The following is a 16,199-nucleotide window of genomic DNA, read 5'->3' as shown; positions in this document are numbered from 1 at the left end:
TATCACTCTGAGGTAGCCACTAGTAGCATTTTGGTGCACATCCACCTATACTTTCTTTGTTCTTTGAGTATAAGAATAAAAGGAGCGTCTTCTTCCTATTGCTTTATGACCTACTTTTTTTCACTTAAAAATACAAGCACTTCGCCAGAACTTGAAACACTAAAACATCCTTTGTAATAGCTGCAGGGAATTTCATCACAATGATATACCATTGTTACTTAACCATATGTTATTCTGGGGCTGGTTCACTCTATTTATCTTTTTTTTTTTGCCATGCTGCAAGGCTTGTGAGATATTAGTTCCCCAACCAGCAATTGAACCCAGGCCCTTGGCAGTGACAGCGTGGAGTCCTAACCACTGGAACTATCAGAGACTTCCCCATCATATTTTAATATCGCTATGTTACTAAATTTCAATTCTGCCACCAGGGTCAGCAATTCCCTTTAGTCTCCTGTCATCTGCAAATTTGATAAGCATGTTTTTAAAATCACCTTCACCCAAGTGCTTGACAAGAAAGCCTGGAGACACAGCCATTAGAGTCCCTACCTGGCTGATGCTATTTATTCATTGACATGCTTTGGGATCACCAAATAGAAACTCAACATATTCAGGAGTCTCCCAGTCATGACAAATATTCAGTGTTTCCTTCATTCACTATATGTATTAAATGTACTGTAAGCAGCACTGACATAGGAGCTATAAAAATGTCTGCAAACAGTTAGGAATACTTACATAAATGAGAACTTTTATGACTCCTGTTCACAAAAAAAGTACCTAGATTTGGCATTCCAAAAATTGTATTTTTCACTTAAGAATAAAAAAGACTTTAAAATATTTCATAAACTTCTTTTTAATTAGAAAAAAAATCCCTGCAATGCCAGAAACTGTCTGGGAAACACATCGAGATGGTTAAAATTATTTAAGTTACTAGAGATAAAAATCTTTTAATTCAAGATTTAGCTACTGGGCAACTTCCACTGCCAAGCCATGAGCTTCTGGAAACAGATGTTCATATGAAAGCATGAATTCAGGCCACAGCAACAAATCCTGGAACCAGAGCAGTGGCTTGTCGGTTCTGAACTTGTCTGCCTGGAGTGGCCTGGACCTGCGGCACTGCCTCTTCAGACATGAGTCCCAAGTCCAGGTGGTCACCTGTGCTTCTGACTACCCAGCGATCAATTGGAGGACAGGTTTCTGGGTCAGGCTGGGTGGCTGAGGAGGGTTCTGGACAGCTGAGCTCCACACGCTCCTCTGAAGCAGCCACCACACTCATCTTCCTGGACCCTGACCACTCAGGGGCCCTTCCCCAGCCAGGCCCCCAGGAGGGGGCTCCCATGTTTCACATGCTCAGCTGCTCCAGTCGTGGTTCTCCTGTGAGAGCTGCACGTGGCCTTGTTTGCTGTCAAACCAGCAAAGGGAGCAGGACTGGCCCTGGTGAGTGTCCACGAGCAGGGCGGGCAGCGGGGGCCAAACCTCAAGCCCTTTCCGGGCACCTGACACCCCAACCTGCCTGCTATACACAACCAGGAAACCTGCGAACTCGTGGGGCTCTCAGAGTGAGGAAGAGTCACTTCTTGTAATTTTCCTACCATCCCTCCCTTAATAGGAAAAAAACTCTTTTATGTAAAACTGTTTTCCCTGGATTCCATGATGTTCTTCAGCTTCAAGGTCGCCATTTTATAAACGAGGAGTCAAAGGCCCATAAGAATTAGTGGCTTCCTGAGATGTTAAGTGATTCAGACAAAGAACCAAGACCCAACTCAAAAGCCTCTGATCATGCCCTGGCTCTGTGCACCATCCAGACAGAGCAGTTCCCTTCGAGGGGTGCAGACCAGACGGGGCGGAGAGGGGCACATCCACAAGTCCTTACGGGAGCGGGTCAGCGCTCAGAGTTGCCACCCATTACCACCTGCATGCAGATGAGGCTCAGAGGGAAAACGTACTCATCAGCCATGACTGTTTCCTCCGAGTACCCCAGCTCTGGGCAGACAGACCCCCTGACATATGCACTGCAAGGGATGGATTTTTTTCAGGGGCGGTGGCTCGTGGGACACTGTGTGCCCTACGACTCAACAAAGCAGAATCATAAAATGTCTTATGCTGTTTCAAATTCCTCGCTACAGAAAAGGAGAAAACACCACAGTTTTGCCAAAATCATTCCCCGCAGCAGCCTGAGCCCCCGGACACTGTGGGGCTTCAGCTCCTAAATGCAGACACACATTCAACTCCTACAGCTGCTCAGCGTCTCATTACCTACTAAGAGTGAAATAACATGCTCAGTTCAGCATGGAGGATTCTCACCTGTGAAAGCATTCGTGGCCTGAAAGCCAGCTTCCTGCATACTGCTCCCCAGCAGGCCTGGCTCCAGCTCCTCAGCTGTCCTGTCCCCAGGAATGTCCAGGAGGCCTCAGGTCACCTCCATCTCAGCTTGCTTGAGGCCATCTGCTGCTGTCTGGCTTCTGGGAGCATCTGACGCTGACCAGCCTGGCTCCCAGCCCGAGAGCAGGTGGTACCTGACACGGCACCCAGTCCAGCAGCACGCACGCTGGGGGCACTGGTCACGTCAGCTGTCCAGTCAAAGAGTGGAGGCCATGGTGGACCCAGGAGCAAGGAAGCTGTCCCATGGAGACCAGCCTTCCCACCTCAGAGGGAGGGCCTGGCAGCCAGCATTCTCCAGAGGTCTCAGCTGCTCCAGGCAGGGGGGCTCAAGAAAGTCTGATCTGCAGCTCTCTGTGCTTTGCCTCTCCTCTTGCTGAAATTAAAAAGAAAGAGATCACTTTCCTGATCATCTGTAAAGCCTGAATTCAGTAGACCACAGAGGCCAAGAAAGAAAATGAAGACATCCCCAGAGCCATGCCTGAAACCACACTGTGGGGACGGAGGGGCAACCTCTCCTGCTGCTGTGAGGGGCCGGGTGAGGGTGTCCTGTGCCCAGAACAAGACGCCGCCGGAGGCTCCGAGCAGCTCCAAGAACAGTGACAAAGGTCATATGCATCCAACACAGACACCTGGAGGAGAAACCCATTTCCTCAGCAGGTTCCCGAGGTCTTGGAAGTGGATCTGAGGTCCACACCCACTGCTGCCGGCACACCAGAAGGGACGGGGCTTGAGCTGCTTCAAAAAGTGACCCTCGGGGGGAAAACAAAGGCCAGTGATAAATTTATTAAAAGAATATGAAGGAAAAGCACATTTAACCTATACACTGTTTCATATATATTATATAGAACGTGATAATAAAAGTACTTTATAAGTACTTATCAGCTAGTTTAATGCTGTTAAACTATATAAGAAGCAACAACAACAACAAGAATGTTAGAAGCCCAAAGGACCAGACTTTTAAAACAGAATCCCAAATATGAATCTCTGGTATTGGAGAAAAGAAACCTTTTTTCCATTATTATCACTTCATGCTAATCAATTTATAGTCAATTTTTAGAAAATATAACTTTATTCCTCTTTTTCAAACTAGAGAAAAGAAAAAAAATTTAAGAAAACAGCACATAACAGAAAGAAGCCCTCTGTTAAAACCCTCCTGCTGTAAATATAAGGTAATAAAGTAAAATATCACTCATACAGATGAACCAGCAGGAAGGCCTTATGTATTAATGAAGCACCTTAATTATATTACAAAAGAAATTCAACTGCATTGCCCTCATGTACTTGCAGTAATAATCTCAGATAATGAAGTACAGCCCAGTAGGAGTCCTCAAATTTAATGAAGAGGTAAAAAGTTTAATTCAAAATCATTTATGTAATTGGTGGGTCTGAAGTGTTTGAAAAATGTGAGAAAATGTTCTTTCTCTGAATTTAAACATTCCATACCGAATGACCAATATCCACAGTTATCAGCATCCCACAAGCTGACACCAGAATCTGAAGTGCCATGTGCTCTGGAGCCGTCCACCTCGGGGAACAGAACTGCCAGATAAACAGAAAAGTCCACCTGCCCTACAACCCCGATAACCTTTACTCTAGTCTAGGATGTTTTCAATGCACAGGAATACCAGACTGTATTTGTTCTCTTTCTCTGATCTCAGAGAGAAACACAAGTGTGGTGAGGCTTTTGCTGTTTTATTGAGGAGTTTTGTTTAATTATATTGTTTTGTTGCAAAAGGCATGCTACCTCAATTAAAAAAAAAAACACAAGGTTTTTTTTTTTTGGCTATGGGAAAGACTGAGGCTGATGTGGACTGAAACAGAAAAACAACACACTCTTCCCTTCTTTTCTCTTCCTGTCTGTCACAGTCACTAATGCTTAACTTTGCTTCTTCAAAAAAGAGAGATGGAGACAGGTGTGTAACAGCTACCTGAGGTCTTGGGCATAGATGGTCTTGGCCTGGATGTTTAGGGAATGACATGTGTGATTCCCAACACAGGCTGAAGGGACAGCATTTATTTCGATTATCTTGACTGATGACGGGAATATTCCTACATACATTTGAAGTCTCCTTATAAGCATTTTCAAGTGAAAATGAAACTGTAAGTGCCATAAAACGTTTTCTTCCTAACCACTACCAACACAGATAAGATGCGCTTTCTAAAAACACACAGAAAGAGGGGTGGGTCTCCACTGGGCTGGGAAACAAGGCAAGGGTGACTGGGACCCGGAGTCAGCAGAGGCACATGTCCATTTTCACAACTCAGCAACCAGTCAAAAATCAGGAAAAGGGTGCAGAAGCCGAACACGTCTCAGTCCTGCCTGCCTCCCACCATTACAGGCCCTGCTTACCTTCTGGTATCAGAGGTGGCCCCTTGCCCATCCCTGGGGCTAAATGCAGACAGAGCCGGGTGATCTGGCTCCAGGCCCTAGAAGAGCTGTGGCTGCCTGCAAGGTGCTGATGGCTCAGCCATCTCTCTGTGGGGCAGCAAGCCCCAGAGGGATGTTTTTCTTGAGCACCTAAGGCGCTGCCTGGTGGGCATCAGTAGGATGAGCGGGCATCAGTAGGATGAGCCTATTGAATGACAGAGGAGTGGACCAAGGCCACTGGTCTACTGAACGACAAGTAAGTGGACCAAGGCTGCTGGTGCTGGGGGGTCTACTGAATGACAGGTGAGTGGACCAAGGCTGCTGGTGCTGAGGGGTCTACTGAATGACAGGTGAGTGGACCAAGGCTGCTGGTGCTGGGAGGAGGAGTACAGAGGCTCGGCTGACCCTAAGAACCAGCCTGCCGCCCCGAGCGGAGCTGACAGACGGCATCCGGGCTGAGACGCTGTTCACCTCTGGCTCTGATCTCTGAAGGGGCAGGGCCTCTGTGACCACCCCCACGGTCACCACACAGCATACCGCCCACACAGGCCCATGGAGCTCACTGCTGAACCTTCTCAAACCACCAGGGCGACTCTAACCCCACAGAGGTCACAGATTCTACCCTGAAATGAGTGCTCAGGAGTCGGGATCAGTGCCTGGTCTCTGACCCTTCCAACCACTGTTCTTCCCACACTACTTCTGAGTCTCAGGTCATATCCAACATCCTGGTAACATTCAAATCAGGAAAACCTGGAGGCAAGAGGAAGAATAAAGAGAGAAAGAGGCAACTTACCCAGGATGCAAGGTCACAGAGTAACCTGGACTCATTCAAGAGCCCCCTCTACACAAGCACACTACCACCGCCCTGTCGTGGACACACTCACACACACACATGTGCTGTTTACACCAAGAAGATAGGCAGGACTAACCAGGAAATAAGTCAATTCAACACTGCACTTGAAATATATGGTTAAGTCCCTCCCATAACAGAGCAACAGTTACTAAGGAAATAGAGCACACAAGATGGAAAAACACTCCCACAGGAAGAGACATTTTTTAAAATGTGAACACCCACAAAACCTAACTAAATAAGCTGCAGAATACATTTACCACTTGTTCACAAAAACTCATATGAAATGCAGTGTCCCTAGAATCACTGGGGAGAGAAAAGAACTGCATTCCACAGACGAACCCTATCATGAAAGCTCAACTGCAGAGACACAAGGTTCAGGCAACACAAGGTCACACACTGGACACAGAGACCAAAGTCAACAGAGAAGTCAAACCTCCTTTTCTAAAAACCTAGCAACACGAGTTCAAGTGCAGTGCATCAAGGATCAGCACCTCAGTTTCGTTTCTGATTTCCGCACACCATGGACTGCTGGCCTCTTTGGCGTGCCGGTTACCTGGGTGACAGCCAGACAGAGCAGCCCCAGGCTCTGGGTCAAAGAGGCCCTGCCTGAGACCCCACACTGCTTGACCCTCAGAGTAAGGAGCACCGAGGGGTGAAGGGATGGTCCCACCCTCGACAAATCAAAGCACCGTAGTGTGCCACACTGCTTACCAGAGGGAAAAAAAACTCAACTACTGACTGGTTGGGCTTCCCTTTGGCTCAGCTGATAAAAAATCCGCCTGCAATGCGGGAGACCTGGGTTCGATCCCTGGGTTAGGAAGATCCCCTGGAGAAGGGAAAGGCTACCCAACTCCAGTATTCTGGCCTGGAGAATTCCATGAACTGTACAGTCCATGGGGTTGCAAAAAGTCAGACGCAACTTTCATTTCACTCGCTGGTTCATTGAAGGTCAAAGTGGCAACAGACACTGAGCGAGACAGAGGTGAAAAAAAGAGGTACAATAAACCTGAGGGTCTACTTCTGGCCCAAGCCTGAAGCCCTCCACCCCATGGACAGACACGCAGACCTGGGCAGTGCCGATCCATCTAGGACTTGCTCACAGGAGCCACCATCCTGCGCTGGGTCAGGCTCAGCCAGGCTACAGCATCCTTGCACACTGTGAAGTGGCAGAGCTAAAGGTTCATTCTGATCCAAGCAGGCCCCAGCGGCCATGTCTCTGGTCAAGGGAGACAGGACAGATGCGCACAAAAAAGGACACAGCAAACGGGCCCAGAAAATCTGCACAGGAACCAAGTCTGAGACAAAGGCTGTCCACGTGACAGTATAGGTCTTTCTCATTGTTCTTCATCTCTGGGATTTGAGTGTACAAATATCTAGAGCTGTTATAATACAACCTCAAAGCCATTGAGCTCTGGGCAGCTCGATGGGCTCCAGGTACTCAAAGGTAAAACACTCTTCAAATATGCACACAAGAAGCAAACAGGGATGGTGGCAATTCCATTAGACCATCCTTTAAAAATGTCACCTCAGCAAATCCAAACACTTGATAAAAGCTAAAGCACCTACAGTCTGAGCTCTACCCAAACCAAGCTGGAGAACACTTCCCAGATACTTAAGCAGGAAAACTGTCCCTAATAAGTCAGCATAGATACCACCACCTGCTCACACCATCTAAGAGCGGGGTGGGATGGGGGGGTGCCCATGGTGTCACCATCTTCCCTTCATTCCAGGGAGGAGGCTCACAAGGAGGCCCAGGAGGAGAGCACACACTCAGGGGATGCGGGACGAGGACAAAGCTGGATCAGAACTGGGTGTCAGTCTGGACTTGAGCTCCAGGTTCTCCCATAGACACAAACCAGCCAAAGGAAGAGGCTGAGGAGGGGGCACAGGGACAGTACACACATGGACCGTCTGTCTGTGGGGCTCAAGGGATCCTGAGACAATCCCCACTGTCCCAGGCCCAGCTCAGACCATGCCCACGACACCAACACGCCCAAAGGGGAAGGTGCAGAAGGGCCAGGGCCTTGGTGCAGAGCCAGAGTCCTTGGGCGCACATACTCTGACCGAAAGGCCCCTGATCTAGGCTGAGCATGTCAGGTCACCTCAAGGGTAGACGCCAACCAAGGTCACCTCTCCCAGCCTGGAGTGAGGGGGCAGGCCAGCTCCTCACCTAGCACTCTCCCTCACCCCACTTTTCCACAGATAAAATCAGCCTACAATGGGCATGGTAGGCCAAGAAAAGGGGGCCCTGCAGGAGTAACAAGTGTGAGAAGCAAGGGAAGGTGGCTGGGACCAGAAGAGAACATGGGCCACGGAGCCCACCCCCACATGCACTCCCACACCCCTGTCACCTGTCACGGCCACTTGGCCAACGCCTGCACCCCTGTGCCTCCCCCATGACCTCCTCACACTCTGGCCTACAGAACACCTCACAGGCTGCATTTTCTCGTTTAGTAACTTGCAGGGTCCTGACTCTTGCACGGCACTGTTTTAGGTGCAGGGGAGAGAGCAGTGAGCAAAAGAAACCCAGTTCCTGTCCCCATGGCACCTGCACCTATCTCTGTGGAGGTGTTTCTAATGGAAACTTTTTCTTGCTAATCTTTGCAGTCACAGCACTGACTATGTGGACTAGCATACAGCAGGTACCCAATAAATGCTGGTTCTACTGCACTGATCGCACTGGGGCTTCTGTCAGTCACCCACTTGTCACTCTACTCCCTCTGCCCTCCCTCAGCTGCACAAAGCGCCAAGGGCCTAGGACCCAAGGAGGCTCTGGCCACGAGGTACACACACCAAGAGGGTGCTCCTCGTGGAGGGTCAGTCCAGGCATCTGGAGCACCGGCAGGGCCAACCCTCCTCCACTCAAAACACACTGGAAGGAGAGCTGTCCATACAGACAGGCCAGAGGGCAAAAGGCCAGGCTCTGAGGCAGACGGCCGGGGATTTACCCCGGTCTAGGCCTCCTGCAGCTCTGCTGTTACTTAACCCTGAGCCTCAGCTTCCTCATCTGTCAAGTAGATGGCACCACCCTCAGAGAACTGCTGCTCATTTAATAAGAAGCCAAGTATAAAACACATCACCAGTCACCAGTTGCTAAAGCATCACCAGTTGCTAAAGAAACAGTACAGGACTTCCCTGGTGGCCCAGTGCCTTAGACTCCATGCTCCCAATGCAGGGGGCCCAGGTTCGATCCCTGGTCAGGGAACCAGATCCCACAGGCTGCAACTAAAAGATCTCGCGTGCCACAACAAAGAACGAAGATCCCACGTGACACAACTCAGATTCGGACAGCCAAAGAAATATTTTTTTTTAATGACAAAAAGGAAACTTGCCTTTAAAAGGCAGAGTCAGCCATTACAGAAACACTGAGAGAGTTTTCTGGCTCCCTGGAAGGCTGGATGGGACAGTGCACCTGTCCTGAAGAGCAGCTGCTGAAGGGCCAGAGAATTCAGGGGAAAGGCTGCGTGGTACCTGACTAATGGGACTACACAACCCATTGCCGTGCGCCTAGAGGCCTCTGGCCAAGCAAACGGGGCTCATCAGACCCAGTTTCCCCTGCCTTGGTAACAAAGGCCAGCATGTGTGCTCATCACACCAGAAGCAAACAAGTGTTATCCATGAGGGAAGCAGCACTGTGGGTACCGTGAGACCCATCAAGCGTCCCCAGCAGGGGAGACAGACCTCCTGTAACACAGGACCGGCCTTCCCACCACCCAGGGGTGGGCGGTGCTGTCCTGCAGCAGCTGAGCCGGGGTGTCTACCGTTGCTGAGTTTCCATGGCTTCAGAGCACGCACCACACTATAGAAACCATTGCGTCTTCAACAGTGCACTCAGACTGCTTCGGTGCTCACAGCACTGAGTGAAGCTGCCTGTCTTACGTGGCCACATCGTCAGATCTGGACAAGGGAATTCTAGGAATCCAACCAAGAAAATCACAGGGCTCTGGCAGCAGAAGGAAACTGCAAGCACCGAGTCTGGAGCCTGACATCACTGGCCCTGCTCCCACCACCCGCCATAGTGGGCCAGGGTCTGGCGGCCCCAGGACTGAGGGCCCCTCCACTGCACTGACAGCCTGACGGGCGACCTTCTCCATACTGAAAAAGATGTCTTCTTTCCCTCTAAAACCAGCCCTTTTCTATTCCCTTCTTCTCCAGAGCCTCTCCCTCCAGATGGGAGCCCTCCTAAGGGGACAGTAAGGTCACAACAGCATCGTCATCCCCCCACCTACTCCACGTGCTCTGACAGCGAGAAGGAGGCGGCTTGATCGTATTCCTCATAGGAGGGCAAGCTCTACTGCTTTTTACCCAAACAGCCTCTAGGCTGGTGTTCCCCCAAATGTCCCAAGAGGAAGCATGAAATCATTAAAACTAAATTTTGTCTGTTTTGACTGAAAAATTGAATATACTGATAATTACATTGGAAACACAAAAATAACTGTATGTAAATATGCAAGACTAATGTCAAAGAGCAAGGAGCTGCCTGTTCATTTGGGTCAGGGTCAGAGGCCACGACAGAGGATGAGGCTGGGGCTGACAAACCCTACTTTGGCTTTGACACAGCCGCTCAAGCATGGAGGTACTGTGCTCAGAGGAGCAAGCATGGCTCTGAGGTCAAACAGACAGGGCTCAGAATAACCATTCTGCTGAACATCCACCACTCCACCTGGACAGGCCACACAGCCTCTCTGAGCCTCAGTTTCCTCATCTATTAAGGGCGGCATTAATGTATCCGTAAGGCAGCAATGCTGAGAAAATATATGATGGCATGCATGTAGCCTCAGAACACCCAAGAGGCCCTCAAAACACAGCCAAGGCAGGAATGGGGAGTAGGGAAGAAGGGCAGAGACAACACTGCCTGGTTGTCAGATCCTTGGGTGCAATGAGGAAGGTGTGGTAAGTCGACTGGGCTGTGAGTGGGTGGGGTCCACTGAACATCACTCTGTGGATGAACAAACACTCAGTTCCAATCCAGGGCCTCCTAGACTGGAATTTAACGTTCTCATCTTCAAACAATTACTTAAATGGGTCACCATCAGGTACACTTCCTTTTCCTTACCACAGGCCAAATGTCCATCTGACTTGGCACCCCTCCCAGCCCTGCTGTTCACCCCACAAGGCCCTTGTCCATGAGCCAGGCTCACCGCTCACACACCAGCCGTAGGTAATCCCTACATCAGAGAAATCACTCCTATTAAAATGATTCGTATCTTCACCTCCTTTGAATAAAAACATGTTATTACATTCAACAAAATCATAAAAGAAATAATAATGAAGGGTGACATCTCAATAACTTAAACCAACACCCAGAAATGGCAGCCTGGGGGAAAAGGCAGTGACTGGCACCTTCAAGGGTGCTCTAGGAGCCCCGCCTTTCCCCTCCCACACACACTGTCTCCAGGGTGAGTCCCAGCCACACTCAGCTGCTTGCATACTGAGCTCAGAGGTACATTGGGCAGAAGAGGGTTGTGTGTGAGGATGGGGGTGCCACTGAGACTGGAAAGCAGTCTAGCTGCTCCACTACCATCCGTTTCCCTCCCGGCTCCCATGGTAACACAGAGACCACATATCCCCAGAACAGAGTAAAGACAGCACTGTGCCCAGTTTCCCTGCAATCTGTTTCCATGGGAACTGGAAGAGAAGGGATGGAGGCTGGGCAGCAGGACTGCCTGAGACGTGCATCTCTGTCAGCTGGAACCGCAGACAGGCTGGCACCCTGGGCCAGTGGTCTGCAGGCCTCTTCAGGAGTGCCATGTCCACTCAGGGATAGAGGCCCAGAGACAAAGATACAGCAGGCACTCTCAGCATATTTGGCAGGTGATATCCCCTCTCTCTAAAAGGCCCCCACAAGCCAGGGGTGACCCACTTCAGACCAGCAGTTACACATCTGGCCAGGTAACCCCAGATCTAGTCATCAGTCTGTCAGGAAACTGGGTCAGGAGCCTATGGTTTTAACCAGCTCCACAGATGACTGTGATGCTCAGCCATCTGGGAAACCAATGAACTGGACCTGAGCTCCCTGAAGTTGAAGGTGCTTGTGAACCCTGAGGAGCCTGGTGGGACACAGGTTTTAGACCAGCAGGTCTGGAGGGCCTGAGACCCTGCATTTCTAACCAGCTCCCAGACCATGCTGTTGCTGCTGGTCCCTGGACCACATGTGAGTAGTAAGATCTAAACTCTAATGAGTTTGGCCCTAGAACCTTCTCAGAGACCCAGGCAGAGACTCTAACCATTCCCAAGGGGCAGCCTACTCCATCTTCAGCCAGCAGTCCACTCCAGGTTGGGTCACAAAGGCTCTGGGGTCAGCGCCTGCAGAGGAGTCAAGTCATGGTTCACATTACCCTCCCTCTGCCTGTTTTCTCTTTTCTCAGCCTCTGGAGACAATCCTGTCTGGATAAGGTTAATGGATAGTCGGATTCTACATATAATCATCAGCGAAAACATGACTGCCTCTTCCAATTCTGATTGCTCTAAGAAAACTAAAAGTAAATTCTGCATAGTTGACCATTAAACTAGTGGTAGAAAATGTTTAGATAGTTAGAATATTTATTAATATAGATGTATTATCAAAGAAGAATGGAACTGTTCATGTATCATTGTAAAAGATATAAAAATTTTGAAAAACTCTACAATTATTGTGAGGAAGTAGCTCAGCTAGCCTTAAAAAAAAAAAAAACCTCACAGAGTGTGTAAGAAAGCCTTCACATTTCAGCTAAAAGTAACATTTATTTCAATACTGAACCCGCAAAATAGTTTAAAACATGTAAAATGCCAGTGTGTTACTCAACAGCAAGTTACTGATTTTCTATTTTAAGAAACCTCCATTTTGCTTATGTATAAAAAGGGAGCTATTTCAGTCTTTCATTACATATACTTTACATTTCTCTTCAAAAAGTCTAACATATATCAATCTTTGAAAATTAAAATATGAACAAAGAATCCAACTATAAATCACTGAATTATGCTGTAGCTTATTTGAAAGATAATCTTCTAATTCTAAACACATAAAAGGGAAAGAAACCCGCTCTGTGATTAGTCGGCACACAAGCAGCAGTGAGAGCCCAGAGTCTGCAGTCCTGGCTGGAGGGTCTGCAGGGAGGGTGTCCACTGTGTCCGTGAGTCCACTCCAGGCTGACATGAAGAAGCAATTCTTCCTGTGAAAGGCTGGATGGCAGGTGGCTCCGCAGGGCCTGAAGTTCTGTCCCCACGCCCAACACTGTCCTCACAGCACAGACCACATGGCCAAGCGTGACATGTCACAAGGACTTCACTTCACACAGACGACAGTGGCCTCTGAGCCCTAACTTACCACCACAGGCCTAGAATAATAGTGTCTCACTCAGCCTCTCCCCACAGCTTCAGGGATGGGGAGGGTGGGCAGGCCGCTGGATCTCTCCCAGATCTGGTTCCATAGCCCCAGGAGCCCTGGGCTCTCAGGAACCCAGTGACCCAGTGCTTCCCAGCACCTGGAACCCAGCCCTGAGTGGCCATTACTGACAAACTTTCAACGGTCTGCTGTGTCCTGTGCTCCTTCATTCATCACGTCTCCTTCACAGATTCTAATGGTCCCAAGAACAAGACCATTTTATTTGCCTTTTCCCTCTGAATTTAACATAGTGTTCAGCAAAAGATACAGCAAAAGCAAAATTCTCCCTCCTTGTCAAAAGGCAGGTAAAAATGTGGCTAAACAGAAAAACCACCGCCTTTGACAGTGACCCCACACAACTGCAACAGAGAAGACGATGGCAAGGCTTCTCTTCATGGAAACACCTTGAGCTCGACAACACGCCCACGAATGAAGAACTGCCTGGTGAACTAACCTGGGCTTTGGGAACAGGAAATGCTCCAAGCTAGCATCCATTTCAACTCATCCTCCCCAGTAAGTAGAAATTACGGCTCAGTTATCACAAGTCATACAGAGCTGGGCCGAGAACGGAGTATAAAATGGGCTAAATCCAATGCCCTTTTAAACATAACACAGGCATATCTCGTTTTATGGTATGCTGCTGTACTGAGCTTTTGCAGATACTGTATTTTTTTTTTTTAAACAAATCGAAGGTTTGTGGCAATTCTGCTTCAAGTAAGTCTGTAAGCACCATTTTTCCAACAGCATCTGCTCACTTCGTGTCTCTGCATTACACTTTGATAATTCTTGAAACATTTCAATCTTCTCTTTACTATTATGTTTGTTTCTGTGACCTTTGACATTATTATTACAATTATTTTGGGGTGCCATGAACCATAGCCATGTAAGATGCCGAGCTTAACTGGTAAATGCTGTATGTGTTCTGACTGCTCCTCCATCCCCCTCCTCAGTCGGGTCTAATTCCTGAGCCACAACAGGATTAGAATTAGGTTGATGAGAAACCCTGCAATGGCCATGAAGCATTCAAGTAAAAGGAAGAGTCACACATCTCTCACTTTAAATCAAAAGCTCGACATGATTAAGCTCAGTAAGAAAGCCAAGACAGCCCAAAAGCTAGGCCTCCTGCACCAAACAGCGAGCCACGTTGTGAATGTGAAAGTAAAGCTCTTGAAGGAAATTGAAAGTGCTGCTCCAGAGAACACAGGAATGATAAGAAAGCAAAACAGCCTTACTGCTGATACAGAGAAAATGTTAGAGGTCTGGATAAAAGACCAAACCAGCCACATTATTCCCTTCAGCCAAACATAATCCAGAGTAAGATCCTAACTCTCTTCAATTCTGTGAAGGCTGACAGGTGAGCATGCTGCAGAAGATAAATGTGAAGTTAGCGGAGGCTGGTCCATGAGGTGGAAGAAAAGAAGCTGTCTCCATGACATACAAGTGCAAGGAGAAGCAGCAAGTGCTGATGGAGAAGCCATCACAAGCTATTCAGAAGATCTAGCTTAGATCATTAATGAAAATGCTACACTAAACAATAGATTTTCTGTGTAGATGAAACAGGCCTCTGTTGGAAGAAGATAGGTCTTTCACAGCTAGAGAGGAAAAGTCACTGGCTTCAAAGGGCAGGCTGACTCTCTCATTAGCAGGTAATGCAGCTGGTGACTAAGGTGAAGCTAGTGATTATTCGCCATGTGAAAATCCTAGGCCCCTAAGAAGGATGCTAAGTCTGCCAGCCAGGATGACAGCCAATCTGTTTACAACATGATTTACCTAATGTTTTAAGCCCACTGTTGAAAAAAAGGTTCCTTTCAAAATATGACTGCTAAGAGACAATGAACCCGGTCACCTGAAAGCTCTGGGGGAGATGGACAATGGGATTCATGTCTCCAAGCCTGCTGACACAACATGTACTCTGCAGCCCATGGGTCAAGCAATCATTTCCACTTTCAAGTCTTATTATTTAAGAAATACATTTCATAAGCCAACACTGCCACTGACAGTAACTCCTCTGATGGATCTGATCAAAGTCAACTGAAAGTCTTCTGGAAAGGATCCATCCTTCTAGAAAGGATCCATCCTTCTAGAAGCCACTAAGAACACACACGACTGACTCACGGGAAGAGGTCCAAATACCAACAGTAACAGAAGTTTGGAAGAAGTGGATTCCAGCCCTCGTAGACTACTCTGAGGGGTCAAAACTTTGGTAGAAGAAGTAACTACAGATGTGGTAGAAAGAGCAAAATAGTAAGTAGAAGGGTAGCCTGACAAATGTGACTGAATTGTTTCAATCTCATGATAAAACGTGAATAGATGAGGAGTTCCTTCTTATGGATAAGCAAAGAAAGTGGTTTCTTAAAATAGACTCTACTCCTGGTGAAGATGCTGTGAAGACTGTTGACATGACAACAAAGCATTTAGAATATTCCATAAGCTCAGCTGATACAGGAGCAGCAGAGTTTGAGAGAACCGCCTCCAACTTTGAAAGAAATTTGACTGTGGGTAAAACACTGTCAAACACCATTGCATGCTACAGAAAAGTAATTCCTGAAAGGAAGAGTCAATCAACGCAATAAACTTCATTGTTTTGTTTTAAGAATCTGCCAGAGTCACTCAACTCTCCAACAACCACTGCCCTGATCAGTCGGCAGCCAACAACACTGAGATAAGACCCTCCACCAGCAAAAAAATTGGGACTCGCTGAAGGCTCAGATAATGTTTAGCATTTTTTAGGAATAAAGTATTTTTAAATTAAGTTATATAACTTTTTTCTTTAGACATAATGCTACTGCATACTTAATAGACTACAGTCTAGTATAAACATAACTTTTATATATGAAATCAAAATATTCATGCAACTTGCTTTATTATGACATTCGCTTTATTGTGGTGGCCTAGAACCAAACTTGCAATATCTCCAAGGTATGCCTGTATAGAAATTCCTGCTGTCTTAAGGAATCCTATAACAAATCTTCCCTCATAAATAAAAAATATACGCTTCATTAAACATGGCTGCAATGAGATACTATCACAGCATGGTTTCTAATCTTGCCAAAGAGAGCAAATTCTGATCAAGCTTCTGGACACAGCTACAACTTAGAGGAATTACAGGAAGGACACACATGTGCAGGGGCACAACTCTGAGTGAAGGAAACTATGGGTGAACAGGCCCCAGATTTTTAACAAATAATCTTCAAGGAAAACAAAAGGATAGAGGACCTGTATACTAAAAGAAACTT

General features: G+C 47.7%; 1 protein-coding gene across 1 annotated transcript in view; it reads right to left on the bottom strand.

Annotated features, from left to right (window-relative positions):
• The window catches only part of LDLRAD4 (low density lipoprotein receptor class A domain containing 4), a 153,685-nt gene that overhangs the window by 53,407 nt on the left and 84,079 nt on the right, over positions 1 to 16,199 (bottom strand). The window contains 1 exon segment of the mRNA XM_081561781.1: positions 2,302 to 2,752. Within this exon segment, the coding sequence (XP_081417907.1) occupies positions 2,302 to 2,341 (40 nt within the window). The 5' untranslated portion in view covers positions 2,342 to 2,752.

Source organism: Giraffa tippelskirchi, chromosome 14, assembly GCF_054371585.1.
Source record: "Giraffa tippelskirchi isolate mGirTip1 chromosome 14, T2T-mGirTip1v1.2.pri, whole genome shotgun sequence".
Lineage (NCBI taxonomy): Eukaryota > Metazoa > Chordata > Mammalia > Artiodactyla > Giraffidae > Giraffa > Giraffa tippelskirchi.
Note: the sequence above shows the minus strand (reverse complement) of the source record. Positions and strands in the feature narration are given on the sequence as shown.